Source organism: Ipomoea nil, unplaced genomic scaffold (genome assembly GCF_001879475.1).
Source record: "Ipomoea nil cultivar Tokyo-kokei standard unplaced genomic scaffold, Asagao_1.1 scaffold2792, whole genome shotgun sequence".
Taxonomy (NCBI): domain Eukaryota; kingdom Viridiplantae; phylum Streptophyta; class Magnoliopsida; order Solanales; family Convolvulaceae; genus Ipomoea; species Ipomoea nil.
Window position 1 is genome coordinate 2527924 of NW_017619220.1, and position 18112 is coordinate 2546035.

Below are 18112 nucleotides of genomic sequence, written 5' to 3' on the forward strand. Positions count from 1 at the left end.
AAAATGGACATTGAAGTTATTTGGGAAGTTATGGTGTATGATTAAGATTCCAAATTCATGAACTTAGACCTTTGGTTTATTGTCTAAGTTATTGGAATGCTTCTGTGACTTGACTATCTTTTGGCTATTTTTGTTGAGTGGGAGTGACAGACGTGTCAACTCCAAGCTCTTAGCTGTTAGAGATAGTACTTAAAGTTAACTTATAAAGAAGTCATGGAATACAGTTAGCATTATGCTAACATTAAGAGATCTCTACTTAAGGCATGCTTATAAAGTTTTAGAGATCATACAGTGTACTCTTTTGTACAATTTGGATGCGTTTTCTCCTTCAGTTGTGCACATAATGTATTTTGAGAAACATCCCTTAAGGTACCGAGAATAAAACTTAGGGTTTGTTCATTAAGGACCTAAGTTGGAGAATTAAAATGCATGTGACCATAATGGACACTACTCTGATTAAATAGAGGACATGTCACTATGATTCGTGTGTTTTGTTCTTTGATGAAGGTTGTGCTAGTACTTGCACCAAGTGGGAGAATGTAAGATTTTCCCTTATAATATATATTGTATATTATATATTAGGGCCTTAATTAAGTGGTGCAAGTTGACTAGGCTTATTAAGTGGTCTGGTTGGACTTAATAACTAGTAGTTGTTAGTCAACCAAACTCTGTGCCTAATATAACCTGGATTGATGGGATACAGGATTATGGATTAGATAGCACATTCAGTTACGGTACTCAGATTGCTCAGTAGATACCAATACACCATCTAGGGTTCTGAGTCAGGTCTGAGGCAAAACATGGCTAACGATCTACCGTTAAGAGGCAATACTACAGGAACATCAACTATGGCTGGAGATCTACATGGCTACGCTTCCGCTATCATACGAGGTCAGGTTTCTCGTATACTGTTATTCATTATAGTTAGACTATTGTATATCTAACACAATGGTGTTGCGGAAGGTCGGATTCCATCCTACTCCCTCGAGTCAAAGTTAGGGGATTGCAAGAGGGCTGCAGCCATCCGTCTCAAGGCCTTGGAGAGAATAACCGGCAAATCATTAGACGGACTTCCCTTGGAGAGTTTTGACTATGAATCAATTCTGGGTCAGTGTTGCGAGATGCCAGTTGGGTACGTACAGATTCCGGTAGGTATTGCGAGGCCGCTCTTGCTTGACGGTGAGGAGTACTCTGTACCCATGGCTATCACGGAGGGTTGCTTGGTGGCCAGCACCAACAGGGGTTGCAAAGCCATCTATGACTCTGGAGGTGCAACCAGTGTGGTGTTAAAGGATGGGATGACTAGAGCTCCAGTGGTGAGATTCTCCACCGCCAAAAGAGCCGCCCAGTTGAAGCTTTTCTTGGAGGAGCCTTTAAGTTTCGAGACCATTGCCGCCGCATTCAATAAATCCAGTCGTTTCGCTCGCCTCCAAACCATCAAATGCGCTATTGCCGGCAAGAATCTGTACATGAGATTCACTTGCAGCACTGGCGATGCCATGGGGATGAACATGGTATCCAAGGGCGTCCAGAACGTATTGGACTTCCTCCAGACCACCGATTTCCCCGACATGGACATCATCGGCATCTCTGGCAACTTCTGCTCCGACAAGAAACCTGCGGCTGTTAATTGGATTGAAGGCCGCGGTAAGTCAGTGGTCTGCGAGGCCATAATAAAGGAAGATGTAGTTAACAAAGTACTAAAAACTGATGTTGCCTCCTTAGTAGAGCTCAACATGCTCAAGAATCTCACTGGATCCGCCATGGCTGGAGCTCTCGGGGGATTCAACGTCCACGCCGCCAACATTGTGTCTGCCGTCTACATCGCCACAGGACAAGACCCAGCACAAAACATTGAAAGCTCCCACTGTATAACCATGATGGAGGCGGTTAATGAAGGGAAAGATCTTCACATCTCAGTCACCATGCCGTCCATTGAGGTAGGCACTGTGGGGGGTGGAACTCAGCTTGCTTCCCAGGCCGCATGCTTGAATCTACTAGGAGTCAAGGGTGCTAGCAAGGAAGTGCCGGGAGCCAACTCTAGAAAGTTGGCCACCGTGGTTGCCGGAGCAGTATTAGCTGGGGAGCTTTCTTTGATGTCTGCAATAGCTGCAGGACAGCTTGTTAAGAGTCACATGAAGTACAATAGGTCATCCTCTAACAAACCATAGAAATAATTATGAATGATCCATGTATACAAATTCTTCCTTTTTTTCTTTTATAATCAATTCAAATTCTTTGGTAATTAATTTAATTCGTAAGTTTTAGCTATACATAAATGTTTCTGTGCAATCACTGAAAGTCAATTCATCATTAATCAAAGAGATGAGAAACTGGAATTCATTGTGAATGAAATAGAGATTCATTCGTGCTTTTATTACTATGATACAATTGAACAAAACAGAGGGAAATTAAAATTCCAGACATATATGACACCTAGCTTAGCTTATTACAACACCAACAATATAATAACCGTACCCCTCCTTACTAACAAAGAATGAGCTTCCTTCAAGGTAGAGCTGTCCAAACGGGCTAAAAACCGATCCATATGGGCTGGACCGTCACAACTTAGTTGGAATACGACCTCAGGTTAAGTACAAAACTACAAATGACACAATTAATTAAGTGAATTCACAATTGTTGCAATCTTTCATACTTGATAATTGATACTTCCATAATTCCACTCATTCCGTCATTCTATTCCAAATTTCAAACAATCCAAAATTCCAAGTCCAATGTCTAATACTCCAATATAAAATTCAATGTTTCCAATCAACTAAACAAAAAAAAAACTCAAGCGTAACAAAAAATGGCATACAAAATATCAAAATCATTCACAATCTATAAACACTATCAATCCATAAAATGATCAAAATCATTCCTCATTCTCGTTCATCATTCATTTGTAACATGTATAAAAAAAATAGTAAAACAATATATCAAAATATAAATCTTAAAAAATCAAATTTAATGTTATAAATTATCTAAGTAGCTTTGGTTCCTTTGAAACTTGAAAGTACAATAATCAATCAGTTAATCAAGCATCATCAACGATGCGTTGTTATCAATCGTGTCATCATTTTCAATATCTTGATCATCTACTAACAATTTATATATAAAAAAAATCATTCGAAGTTTTTAAATAATAAGGTAATAACATTATTAGCTAATACATAAGAAATAAATATTATATTAATAGCTTCATATGTAAATGCCTGCAACCAATAATTGCGAGTACCAATATATCACAATTATATAAATACTCAATATATCACAATTATATAAGCTTGGTTTAAGGTTGAGCTATCAAAATGGGCCAGCTACCGGCCTATAACGATTGGCCCGTCAAAAGTTGGAATATGACCTCAGGAAGTACAAAATTACAAATGACAGAATTAAGTGAATTCACAATTGTTGCAATGTTTCATACTTGATAATTCATACTTCTATAATTTCATTAATTTCGTCATTCTATTCCAAATTTCAAACAATCCCACACTCCAAGTCTAAATGCCTAATACTCCAATACAAAATTCAATGAAGAAGAAGGGGGTATTTATAGTTGAGAAATTTTGTCCCGTTGGAGGGAAAGACAAAAATTTCAAACTGTAATGACCACTGTGTAATAACCGCTAGGTATTGAGCATGTGTGGGTGTTAGTACTTTCTAGCTGTTTGTCTATAAAGTGAGCAGTCATTTGTCTATCTCTATACAAAAGGACATGGAATTTAATGATTGTTGCTTTGGGGTTTGTTCTTAGTTCTCAGATTATCCAAGGTAAAACATCCCACACTCAAGACTTTGGACAGAAATCTCTTAGAGAATGTTCCTGGCTTGTCCAGACAAGTCGTGTAACAACAACTCGTGTCTTTGTTTGCTCAAACATGAATGATTCACTTTATTATTTGTCCAATTCGGCCATCATTAACACAAGATATAGTCAGGTACCCTTTCATGATTCGGTCTTTAGCAACCTCTTGGCCTTGTCTCTTCTAGTCTTCGTTCTCCGATCCTTCATTCTTGATGAACCGTAGAAGTGTTGGCGTGAGCAATCTTAGGAAGAAATTATGCTACCAAAATATTTGACTGATTATGTAAATATTATGTTTACTTATTTATAATTGATTATATTATGTAAATATTGTATTTACTTATTTAATTGATTTGCTTAGATTTAGGCCATAGTGTAGGAAGCTATGTACGTGTATATATAGACTGAAATTAGCTAGATTATAAACAGAAGAGTACTTTTTCCTCCATTATCGTTTCTACATGGTTTCAGAGCATTTGTGAATGTAGAAACTGAATTTTGTTTTCTGCAATCATGACTGAAAACATCCCATCCTCTTCTATTTTTCCTCATGAACCTCGAATCATTGTCCAAGACAATACTCCCTTCCCATCCGGAATCATCTTAGATGATACAAATTATCCATTATGGTCTCAACTTATGGAGATGCGTATTGGAGCTCGAAACAAATCTGGGTTTCTTACCGGCACAACTCCAAAGCCAACAGCAGATGACAAGCAATTAGAAACATGGCTTATTGATAACAACCGGGTTAAGAGTTGGCTTATTGACTCTATGAGTCCGCTCTTGATGCAACGATTCATTCGTCTACAAACAGCCAAAGAAATATGGGAAGCAGTTGCAAAGACATTTTATGATGGCTCAGATGAAACACAAATCTTTGAACTGAATCGGAGATCATTTACTACTCATCAAAATGGTAGACCCTTATCTTTATATTATAATGAACTGATAGGCATATTTCAGGAAATTGATGCTCGTGTTCAAACACAAGAAGATGACGCTGATATAATCATTAAGTTGCACAAACATGTGACTAGACTTCGAGTTCATATTTTCTTGGCTGGTCTTGACCCAGAATTTAACCAAGCTCGAAGTGAAATTTTAAGAAAAGACCCACCTCTAGATCTAGAGTCATGCTACGCGTATGTTCGTAAAGATCACAACCAGAGACAAACTATGGAGGAACCTAAAGTTCACTCAGATAGCATGGTTCACTTGACCGCCCGCACACGTCCTGCAAATTCCCATCAAGTTAATGGTAAAAAATCTGGCACTAAAGCAAATAACTATATTTGCACTCATTGTGGTGAGGAGGGACATTCCAAACAACGTTGCTATGAAATTATCGGGTATCCTGAATGGTGGGATTTTACAAAAAAACCTTGGAAGAAAATTGGACAAGCTGCTATTACTACCACAACAGATGAGGGAGTGATTACATCTCCTCCAAATACAGTTGCAGCACATTTTGCCAAGACTGACGATTCAGGTCTGTCTAAAACTTTTCTTACTATGAATAATACATGGATTATTGATACAGGTGCCACTGATCACACGACAAATGACTCTACCCATCTTTCCTCTATTCGTTCTTCAACTCAACCTCACATACTTACCGCAAATGGAGGAGTTGCACTCGTTACAGGTGAAGGACCAGTACATGTGTCAAATTCTATTAATCTTGATACTGTACTTGTAGTCCCTTCTCTTTCTTCCAATCTCTTATCTGTTAGCAAACTTACAAAAGCTTTAAACTGTAATGTAATTTTTGGACCTGACAAATGTATTTTTCGGGATATTGCAACAAAACAGACTCTTGGTTGTGGTATTAGACGTGGAAATTTATACTTTCTTGATTTGAACCTTACAAACAATAAGATGCCTGGTCAAGCAAATACTATCGGAGGGAAGCAAGGAAACGAAGATATGGCATGGCTGTGGCATCGCCGTCTTGGTCACCTTTCATTTAATTATCTTCGCAAATTAAAACCAAGTTTGTTTTTACATAGAAATTCTACATTTAATTGTGACATTTGTGAAATGGCAAAGAGCTATAGAATTTCTTATCAGCCTAGTTATAATAAAAATAATACACCTTTTATGACTATCCACTCGGATGTTTGGGGACCTGCTCAAGTCCCTACTTTATCTAGTGCTCGTTATTTTGTGACTTTTACTGATGAATGTACTCGTATGATATGGATCTCTCTCCTACGAAACAAGGGAGATGTTTGTTCTGTATTTCAGGATCTATATAAAATGGTGGCCTCTCAATATCAATGCCGAATTTAAGTTCTTCAATCTGATAATGGTGGGGAGTACATAAACTCTGACATGAAGATTTTTTTGTCAAGAGAATGGGATTCGACACCAAACTTTATGTACTGGTACGCCACAACAAAACGGCTTGGCAGAACGAAAAAATTGCCAAATACTTGAGGTTGTTCGAGCGTCCTTGTTTGGAATGAAAGTGCCTCGAGAATATTGGGGCGAAGCTGTTCGTTCTGCTGCATATCTTATCAATCGAACTCCATCGCGAGTCATTGATTTCAAAACTCCATACCAAAAACTCCACGAACTTGTTTCAGCACCGGCCGAGCAAAATCTTGAACCCCGTGTGTTTAGTTGCATTGCATATGTACACAAGGTAGCAGGAAAACTAGATCCACGAGCTGTCCGTTGCATATTTGTTGGATATGCAGTCTTTAAAAAAGGGTATAGGTGTTATGACCCTACTGGAAATAAAATGTATGTAACTCGAGATGTTACATTCCATGAAGACCTTCCTTTTTTTGGTGGACATGAGTGCTCTCTTCAGGGGGAGAAAACACTTAATTTAAGTGAAGACAACACTCATGAATTTTTTCATGAACAAGCCGGGATTGATTTGCAACTAGATGAACCAGATGTTGATACATCTCCCGAGATTATTAATGGCACTCTTGAGAACCAAGATTGTACAACTTCCCAGGACACACCAACAACCACAGAAATTCCAAGTGTGTCTCCTCAGGTAACATCTTTACCTTCATCTCCGAATGTGTTTCCTCAGGTAACATCTTTGCATTTATCTCCTATAATACTCGAGTCAACTCCTATCACAAATGAACCGAGATATCCAATTAGGATAAACAGAGGGATTCCGAAAATTCAATATGATCCTGATTTTAAAGCTAAGACGAAATATTCCATCAACAATTATACCTCCTCTCATCGTTTGTCAAAATCGCATGCACTTGTTATAAATCAAATATCCCCTGTTTCTATTCCTAGTAATGTGCAGGAAGCATTACTGGATTCAAAATGGAAGAAAGCTATGAATGATGAAATGGAAGCCTTGTAAACAAATCATACATGGGATCTTGTATCGCTACCCGTGGGGAAGAAAACAGTAGGGTGCAAGTGGATCTTTACAGTCAAACTCAGTCCAAATGGAATCATAGATCGCTACAAGGCAAGGCTTGTTGCTAAAGGGTACACACAGAAGTACGGGATTGATTATGGAGATACTTTTGCTCCTGTAGCAAAAATAAACACCATACGTGTACTTATTTCTATAGCAGCAAATCGGGAGTGGCCGCTAAGACAGTTTGATGTTAAAAATGCATTTCTTAATGGGACGTTGGAAGAAGAAGTATACATGGATCCTCCTCCAGGCATAAATTGTGATGGCAAAGTATGCAAGCTAAGAAGGGCCTTATACGGATTGAAGCAATCCCCTCGAGCATGGTTTGGAAGGCTCTCAACTTTCATGAAGAAGATTGGATACAAACAAAGTGATGCTGATCATACACTCTTCATCAAGCAAGGTTATGAAAAGGTAACTGCTCTTATTGTGTATGTTGACGATATGATTGTTACAGGAAATGATACAATTGAAATGACTGCCCTGCAAGAAAACCTTGCAACTGAGTTTGAACTTAAAGACCTTGGGCACTTGAAATATTTCTTAGGCATTGAAGTTGCAAGATCAAGCTACGGAATCTCTCTTTGCCAGCGTAAGTATGTGTTAGACTTACTAGCAGAAACTGGTATGCTTGATTGTAAACCTGTTGAAACTCCCATCGAAGTGAATCACAAATTAGCCATTCAACAAGATCAAACTCCAACCAATAAGGAGAGGTATCAAAGATTAGTTGGGAGATTAATATACTTATCGCATACACCTCCTGACATTGCATATGCAGTAAGTATTGTTAGTCAATTCATGCATGCACCAAGCGAAGACCACATGGAAGCTGTGTATCGGATCCTACGATACTTAAAATCTTCTCCAGGAAAAGGATTATTTTTTTCAAAAAATGGAGATCTAGAAGTTAAGGGATACACAGATGCAGATTGGGCTGGAAGTCAAACTGATCGAAAATCTACATCGGGATATTTTACATTTGTTGGGAGTAACCTGGTAACATGGCAAAGCAAAAAACAAAAGGCTGTAGCAAGATCAAGTGCAGAGGCAGAGTTTCGCGGAATGGCTCAAGGTATATGTGAGTTGCTATGGATAAAACGTATCCTACACGATCTTGGTATCTGTCCGTCAAAACCAATGACGCTATTATGTGATAACAAAGCAGCCATAGCAATTGCAAATAACCCTGTTCAGCATGACAGAACTAAACATGTGGAAGTTGATCGGCACTTCATCAAAGATCATCTTGACAAAGGTACAATTGCTCTTCCATTTGTCACATCAAAAGATCAACTAGCAGATGTCCTAACAAAGGCTGTATCTGGAGAAGAGTTTCAAAGCTCACTAAACAAGTTGGGAATGATTGACATATATTCACCAACTTGAGGGGGAGTGTTGGCGTGAGCAATCTTAGGAAGAAATTATGCTACCAAAATATTTGACTGATTATGTAAATATTATGTTTACTTATTTATAATTGATTATATTATGTAAATATTGTATTTACTTATTTAATTGATTTGCTTAGATTTAGGCCATAGTGTAGGAAGCTATGTACATGTATATATAGACTGAAATTAGCTAGATTATAAACAGAAGAGTATTTTTTTCCTCCATTATCGTTTCTACAAGAAGAACTATCAACTCGGGTTAAAATGGAGTAATTACGAGATGATGTCAATAAATGCTTCTTGTACTTCTTCTGGTTAACGACTCTAGTAACGATTCGTTCAAGATTGCGACTTGACACAACGAGAACAAAAAAAAAGGGGTCTAAACTCCTAAGTTTGGTATCATCAAAATCTACTTACAAAATGTTCCTAACAGTTCTTTCAAGTCACGAATTGTGCCCAATCTAACTTATGGTATGAAGCCATGATGGATTAAATAAATTCCATGAAGAGCAATGGGGTTTAGGAACTTATTGAATTGCGTAATGGGGACAATGCCATTGGTTGTAAATGGGGTTTTAAAACCAAAAGAGATTCATTAGTAAATATTGAGAGATACAAGGCCCGACTTGTTGCGAGGAATTTACTCAAAGGGAATGAATTGATTACAAGGAACTTTCTCTCATGTATCAAAGAAAGATTCACTTCGAGTCATTTTAACATTGGTTGCACATTTCAATCTTGAGCTACAACAGATGGATTTGAAAATTACTTTTCTTAATGGTGATCTAGAAGACAAAGTTTATATGAAACAACCTGAAGGTTTCTCTTCTAGGAGTGGTGAGAATTTAGTTTGTAAGCTTAAGAAATCCATATACTCATTACCAATATTTCCACACTTCCCCATTTGCACCCCATCCTTCGGATTGTTCTTGGTTATGCTCTAGAGTGCACCGGGATCTCTTTTGTTCAAAACTTTTTGCATTTGCTACACGTGTTTGAAGATTCTTCAAGGTAGCCTTATTGAGTTTCATCATCACTATCATCCACTTTATCTTAAATTCCTTCAAGGTTAGCATAGGGAGTTCGTAAATGGTTCTAATGATCACATGGGGGTTGGGTACCTTGGAAGTATGATAAATCTTGGGTTGGAAGCGGGTAAGAAAATTGAGTTGGGTCTTGTTGGTAGTAAGAAGGGTAGGAGTCATGATATGGATTTTGGAAAGGCTAAAGTGAGTCTCGGTAGGTGAGAATCTTGAAATTTTGCATCACAGTAGTAACTTGGAGGTGGGGCTTGAGTGATATATGGGAAATTGAATGGATCTTCACCATATTCTTGTTGTGGAATGAAGTCTCCATGCCCGCCATGTGTAATTGTCGCATAGTGTTATGAATTATAACATCCCCTTTGAACCATGGTAGAAAAAATTTGGGAAGATCCAAATTCCTTCTATCAAACCAAATCAATGTAGAATTGTAAGCTCATAGTCGTAACACAAGTAAACAAAAAGAAAATAAAAGCTTGATATCCTTAAGGTACACTAGCTCTAATGCTAGAAAGGAAAATAATCTGACAATACCACCAAATAAACCAATCCTCGAGAACGGCACCAATTATTTTTCGCTGTAAAAAATAGTGGTTATGGATTACAGCTCAAGAGTTATTGCTTCACAGGGGATTGACACTATGACACGTACTTGCTTAACTATTAAACTTCTAGGCACTAAAGCCTTGAAGCCACAAGAATCCAAGCACATTCAAGAGCAATTTCGGGAAAATCAATACACTAAAGATACGAGTAATCACAATAAGAATAGATAGGGCTTAAGTTAGGGAATATCATCATCTAGATGCTACACTAGCCTACGAGGTTAGGGAGAAAAAATAACCAAGGGATCAAGAGGAAATGTGCGAAGAAAAGAGATTTCCCTAATTTCGTGATGCATCAACCCTAGACTCAATTAACAAGCTCACAAAGCATTAAGGCCCCCCAAATCTTTCTCCTACTTTCATAGTAAGATAGAAATTGGGTTGTGCAAGGAGCGGTTGAGTTCTTTGCCCAACTTTTGTCACTACATGTGTTATTATTATTATTATTCATGTAACATTATTATAGTCAATGGTTGTATTTATGTTGTTATAGAATAGTGTAGTTAGTTTAGACTTTTACTCAGGGTTAGTTAGAAGTCTGTTTTTTGAGATACTTGTAACTCCTATTCTTTTGTTATTGATTTTACGATTCACATCTCTAATATGGTATCAGTCAGGTGTCGAATCTCTCCCACTACCTCCACCATAAATCTACCCCCTCTTACCATCACCTTTCGGCCGTGTCGTCCAACCCCTCCGAACGTACAGTGTCCGCCGCCGGAACTCCACCTCTGGCTGGTACCAATCCGCTTGTCGGGGCGCATCATTACGTGTCAATGAAGCTCATGTTCAGGAACTTTTTGTTTTGGCGTTCACAGCTGGTTCCTTCTCTCCGAGGCCAAGAATTACTCGGCTACGTCGATAGAAGTTTCCCGTGCCCTCCGGCGACCATCGAAGTGCCGTCCTCCGGTGAGTCCTCCTCGGTTCCGACTACAGTGGTGGTTGTTCCCAATCCAGCATTCAAAGCCTGGGAGAAGCAAGACCAATCGATACTTTCGCTCCTCATATCCGCGATGTCCGATGAGGTTTAACACCTAGCAGTCGGCCGGAATACCTCGGCGGGGGTGTGGATGTCGATAACGCAGGCTCTCGGTTCATCCAGCCAAGCCCGTTGTCTCAATCTCCTAGAGCAGTTTCAAATGCTCTGCCAAGGCAATGCCACCACCGCGGAATACCTAGGTCACGCACAGCTTCTGGTCGATTCCCTTGTTCAAGCCGGCCGGCCACTGTCTCTCATGGAGCAGAACCTGTACCTGTTTCGAGGATTACGGCCGGAACTCAAGGCAATGGCTACCTCGCTCACCGCCTCCGGAAGTCCGGTCTCCCTCACCCATCTTTCTGACTACCTGCAAGCTCACGAGTTCATACTCGTCGATGATTACCCCTCGACAGTTGAACCTGGCGTTCCCCCAACTTCCATGTATGCAGGTCGTGGATCGAACGGCAACAGTGATGGACGGCAGACGCAGAACCAGCATGGTCGCGGTGGCCGCGGAGGACAAGCTCGCGGCGGTCGTGGTGGGAATCCGAGGTGCCAAATATGTCGGTCTCACGGTCACACGGCCGTTTATTGCTTCAAAAGGTACAGCTCACAGCTACCAGCACAAGCCCATGTGGCGGTTTCCGGTGAAGCGCCGGCGTCGTCGACAGCAACGCCGACCGACGGGTGGTATCCGGACACTGGGGCCACGGCACACAGAACTCCGGAGGTGGGTATGATGCAGCAGTCAGACGAGTGTGGCGAACCGATGTGCTTCGGGTTGGCAACGGGACAGGTTTGGCAATCTCGCGAGTCGGTCGTGCATCAATCCCTTCTGTGTCTAAAAATTTACATTTGTCTAATATTCTGCATGTACCGAGTTTGTCTGTCCCACTTTTATCTGTGCACAAATTTACCTCTGAAAACAAAGTTTTCTTTGAATTTCATAATGACTGTTTTTTGTGAAGGACTCTCGGTCGGATTGTACAAACTCTCGGTCTCCCGGTCGCATCTTGCATTTGTTAGTTCTCGTGCCACTCCCACTGTGTGGCACCATCGCCTTGGTCATCCGCACAGACAAGTCCTAAATAAAGTCTTAAAGAACTGCCTGATCGTGTCCAATAAAGCCGAGTCCTTGGAGTCGTGTGCTGTTTGCCATCTTGGAAAATCGTCAAGATTTAAATTAGATAGGGTTCCAAATAAAAAGTGAAAATGTACTAGATTTAGTATTTACTGATATATGGGGTCCATCTCCTATAATATCTACTAATGGTTTTTGTTATTTCGTACTATTTGTAGACGACTTTTCTAGATTTTGTTGGTTTTACCCATTACGGGTAAAATCGGATATTTATAAAGTGTTTGGGTCGTTTCGTGTGTTGGTAAAGCGACAATTTTCGCGCTCTCTCAAATCAATTCAGTCGGATCTAGGGGGTGAATATCGCAAGTTGCACAACACGTTTCAAACACTGGGAATAAATCATCGTCAGTCCTGCGCCTATACACATGAACAAAACGGGCATGTAGAGCGCCGGAATAGACACATTGTCGAAACCGGGCTTGCTCTACTTGCCGAAGGCAAAGTTCCTCAGCATTACTGGGACTACGCCTTTGAAACAGCCACCTGTTTTATCAACTTCCTCCCGTCATCAGCCATACAATTTAATAGTCCCTATACTCGTCTCTTTAAAACGTCACCTCCGTATACTTTCCTTCTTGTCTTCGGGTGCCAGTGTTACCCTTTCTAACGCCCATATAACCGGCATAAGATTGAGTATCGCTCAGCGCACTGTGTCTTCTTAGGTTATCCTACCTCCTTTAGGGGATACAGATGCATTGACTTGGCAAGTGGGAAAACCCATATCTGTCGTCATGTTCGGTTTGACGAAGTTGTTTTTCCCTTTGAGACAGGTCATCTAGTGCTGACGCCAACACCACTGGCTATACTTGGGCCGCTGGGCCCATTATAGCTCAATCAGCACCTGAGCCCAATCCACCAACGACAACACCACCGCTGTGTCATTTAGGGCCTGAGCCCATGCCCCTGGCGAGTGTCCCACCGCAACTGGCCATAACTAACACTGCATCGGCCAGGACCCGGAAGGCCCGAACTCAGCCTCAAACCCAGGACCATGTCCTGCGGCTGCGGCATATGACTAAAGGCTCAAATGAGCCGTTTCAGGCATTGACTATAACTACCGACCCATCCTGCTACTCCCAAGCTGTGGGACACCCTCATTGGCGGGAAGCAATGGATCTAGAGTTCAATGCACTGTTACACAATCACACCTGGCGGTTAGTGGCACCGGAGCCGCGTATGAATATCATTGGGTGTAAGTGGGTTTTTAGGACCAAACGCAATGCCGATGGCTCTGTAGAGCGCTACAAAGCATGTCTCGTTGCAAAATGGTTTAACCAGGTTGCGGGTTAAGATTTCTTTGACACTTTTAGTCCCGTGGTTAAACCAACCACGGTACGCATGCCATTTTCTCTTGCTGTGTCCAACAAGTGGACGCTGCGCCAACTGGACGTTCATAATGCTTTTTTGAACGGTCATCTGGCAAAAACTGTGTATATGAAACAACCACCGGGGTACGAGGATCCAGCTAGTCCTGGTCATGTCTGTTTGTTGCAGCGTTCTCTTTATGGCCTCAAACAAGCCCCACGAGCCTGGTTCAAAAGGCTTCATGATTTTCTCATCACTACAGGGTTCAAGGCTTCCAAAACTGATGTTTCTCTGTTCTACTATACTCAAGGGACCTCTCGGGTATACCTACTGGTCTATGTAGATGATATTATCATGATGAGCAATGATGCGACCCTGGTTCATGACTTATTACAGCGTCTTGCCACGGTGTTTAAAATCCATGATCTAGGCACGCTAGGGTTCTTTCTGGGAATTGAAACAGTCGCAGTTGGCGGAAATATTATTCTTTCACAGCGCCGATATATGTCTGATTTACTTGGGCATTCCTGTATGGTAGATTTCAAGCCTCTGTCCACACCAGCAGCTGTTACTAAGGCGGTCAACCCATCTGATGAGTTGTTTGACAATCCGACACAATATCGACGTGTGGTTGGTGCTTTGCAGTTCCTAACCATGTCCCCGTCTGACGTCGTCTTCTTCTACCACCATTCATGCCTTTTCTGACTCTGACTGGGCTGGTTGCCCGGTTGACAGGAAGAGTACAAGTGGGTTTGCTGTTTTTCTGGGGTCTAATCTCATATCTTGGCTATCCAAGTAGCAGCGTACCGTAACCCGCTCATCAACTGTGGTCGAGTACAAAGCCCTGGCAGATGTATCCGTCGAGGTCACTTGGGTTGTTTCTTTGCTTCGCGAACTTGGGTTACACTCCGGTCATCCAGCGACGTTGTGGTGTGATAATCTCGGGGACACCTATCTCTGTGCCAATCCTGTATTTCATGCACGCACCAAACATGTGGAAATTGACTATCACTTAGTCCGCGACAAGGTGGCTTCAGCGGACTTTGTGGTCAACTATGTTTCAACTACGGATCAGCAAGCGAACAGTCTCACCAAACCGTTAACGGCTAATCGTTTTGCTTCTCTTCGGGACAAGCTCAATGTTGTGTCCCATCAACCATGAGCTTGAGGGTGTGTGTTATTATTATTATTATTATTATTATTATTATTATTATTATTATTATTATTATTATTATTCAAGTCACATTATTATAGTCAATGGTTGTATTTATGTTGTTATAGAATAGTGCAGTTAGTTTAGACTTTTACTCAGGGTTAGTTAGAAGTCCGTTTCTGATATACTTGTAACTCCTATTCTTTTGTTATTGATTTTACGATTCACATCTCTAATCACATGGAACTCTCCAAAAGCATACTAATGAGTGTGTATACCAGACATTAACAAGATCTAAATGCATATCCTTCACAAACATATAAATCATAGATTCAAGTTCTACCCCTTTTGCAATAATCACACATATAACATCAAGATAGATAATGCAACCCTAACTCAAGTCCATAAACTAACTACTCTCACATATTAAACATAAACATGGCAACCGCACAAGTAATAAACATAAATATTGCAAAGAATATAGATAAAGGAATGGCAAATTTCTCTATTGAAAATGGAAGAACAATAATCTTGAAATCAAAGCTTCAAATCCAAGATTACAAGCTTCCAAAGTTTAATGGAACCTAAATTTAAGCCTAATCTAACCCTAAAATTAAATATGAAAGGAAATGAAATAAATCAACTAGGGTCGTCTAGGGGTCAGATGACGAGCTTAACTAGATGAACAAGGGGTAGCGCATAGGCTTGTGTATAGGCATGTCAGTGCCCATGTGCAAAATAGTATGATAAACTTCTTCGTAGAAAAGTTTTAACGTCTTAATTTGGCATAATGGTATACATGAAAATTGTAACCCTTTGAGTTTTCTTTCCAAAGACATTAGAATCGCGTGATTTAAACATTCCTATGCTGTGATATAGTCAAAATTCTGAGCAGTTGTCATGCTCTGCGAAAATTGCAATGCCTTGATGTTTTGCTTAGCATTTGCATTGGTTTTCCCAAATGACCAAAACCATTGAAACACCATTCCTTAGTTCTCTTGGAAATATTTTATCCATCTCATTAGCTTTTCCTTGGCTCCCATTGTCTCCAAATGCATCCAAAATGCATGAAAGTACTCCCTTTTTGGTTCAAGGAAGAGATTGTCCTCAGGGATTAACGTCTAGGCATAATCGGTGAAACAACTAGGCAGAAAGGTAAAGGCATTAATTAAAAGCTAAGAAAGCATAGAAGTACGAGCCTGATAATATTAAGAACTGTTGGTCCCGATAGGGTGGTGAAAGTCTAGAGGGGGGGGGGTGTATAGACTTTCAAGCTTTTTCAAAATAAATAACTCTTTGGTAACTTCAACTCTAAGTAACAAGTAAATAGAGCAAGTTTAAACTGCACAGCGGAATAATAGTACGTAAACAGTTATGCCCAACCAATAATTTAAATGCGCATGTAAGATCGGTACAGATGATATGTAAAGTGATAGAGATATCTTGAATATATAAAGGAGATGGTGCACTCAATATATAATAATAATATTCAAGATTGTAAATAAATATCGTGTCACGTCGACTGTGTAACGAACGTTACATGCAACACGTCAAACTTGCTTAGAATAATCCAATATTTAAGCTCGAGAAGTTTGAGTCACGTGCATACGTGAGAACACACTAAACCCGAACGGTTAAGATTAACTGTGAATAGTAAACGGGTTAGTCGGATAAGATAGATAAATAGAGAAAATTATGTAAGTGCGGTATGTAAATGAGAGAGGTAATTTATAGTGGTTCGGAAGTGGCGTAATCTTCCTAGTCCACTTTACTCCATTCACGTCTAGGAGTAATTCACTATTTTCCACACACAGTTACAATAGTGAATAAGCGCTACACAAGCACTTCTTCCGGATGTCTTGCACACAGCTACACCCAACTACGAGTGTCTCGCACACAGCTACACTCAACTCCGAGTATTTCGCACACAGCTATACTCAACTCCGAGTATTTCGCACACAGCTACACTCAACGCTAACTAAGTGTCTTGCACACAGCTACACTTAGCAACTACGAGTGTTTTGCACACAGCTACACTCACTAGAGTATTTTGCACACAGCTATACTCTTTTTATAATTACAAATACAAAGGTAATTGTATCTCTCTCCAACTTGATTTGAGACTCTTCAGACTAAGTCTCTAAGAATATTTGAGCACTTGCACTTTTGAATTTTGCACTTTGTTTATCCGTGTGTATTGCACCTCTTCTTGTATCTTCAAGTCTTCATGGCTTTTTATAGGCAATCAAATATATCCGTTGGAGTGGGATAATTTGACATTTGAAATTTGAATCTTCATAGCCTGATATTGTTGACAATAGTAGATCTTCAATTTTGATTTGATTGTCAACTTGCCTGACAAAATAATATTTTATCTCAACTTGATTTTCAAGTTGTTTCTTAAAATATTATTTTTGTTGTCAATTTGAATATCCAACGAATCTTTGAAATAAATTCATCTGATAGAATTTATTTCTAGGATAAGTTTTTATACTCATGTGTTCATAAATATTTTTCCGTTCTGATCAAATATCTTCAGGCAATTTTGGACTCTTGTGGCATGTGGACTGATCCAAAATAAATTCCTTCGAATTTATTCATTTTCTGAACATCTTGCTTCTCTGCCACATTATGCTCCTTTGACTTGGGCACTTCTTGCTTGTTTGACTTGAACATTGTGCTCTTTCTGATTTGGTCACATTGTGCTCCTTTGAACACATCATGCTTGTTCACATTGTGCTCTTTTAGTAAGGACTCAAAGTAAGGACTTCTACCATTTCGCCGTTAGGCTCATCCGGTCATTTCTTGCAACGCCATTCCTTTATGCTTCTTTCTCGGATGAATACTCGTAGGACTAAAATTAATTTCCGAAATTAATTTTGTTCTTCCTATGGTAGATTCCTTTTGACTCGATATTCTGATTTATGATGCTTGTACTAAAAGACCTAAAAACTAAGGGGATCTAAATTACATTTGGCTCATCAAAACTTACAAAAATATTCCTATCAATTTTCCCCCTTTTTGATAACGCCAAAACCTATACTCAGTCATTTGGCTTGTCTTTTAAAAACAATTATTTTTTAAAAGATTTTATTAATTTGACATAGCCAAGACGAGTTTAACATTTGATTTTGACTCTAGGAAATGTATTTTTAGCCACTATGTTCCTTTACGCATTTTTGGAGTTTAATGATAATGAATTTTGTAATTTTTCCAATTTATGCGATTTGATACAATCTAAGCTAAAATGTTACCTTTCAAGACAAATA

The 18112-nt window shown here is 39.7% G+C and overlaps 1 protein-coding gene across 1 annotated transcript; it reads left to right on the plus strand.

The window, feature by feature from the left end:
* Positions 1 to 947: 947 nt before the first annotated feature.
* On the plus strand, positions 948 to 8602 carry LOC109157803 (3-hydroxy-3-methylglutaryl-coenzyme A reductase-like; the record flags this gene model as incomplete). The annotated part of the gene is made up of 3 exons (XM_019305644.1): positions 948 to 2184; positions 3790 to 3799; positions 8592 to 8602. A coding segment is annotated over one exon (1224 nt), but the record flags the coding sequence as incomplete, so codon positions are not given.
* Positions 8603 to 18112: the final 9510 nt, after the last annotated feature.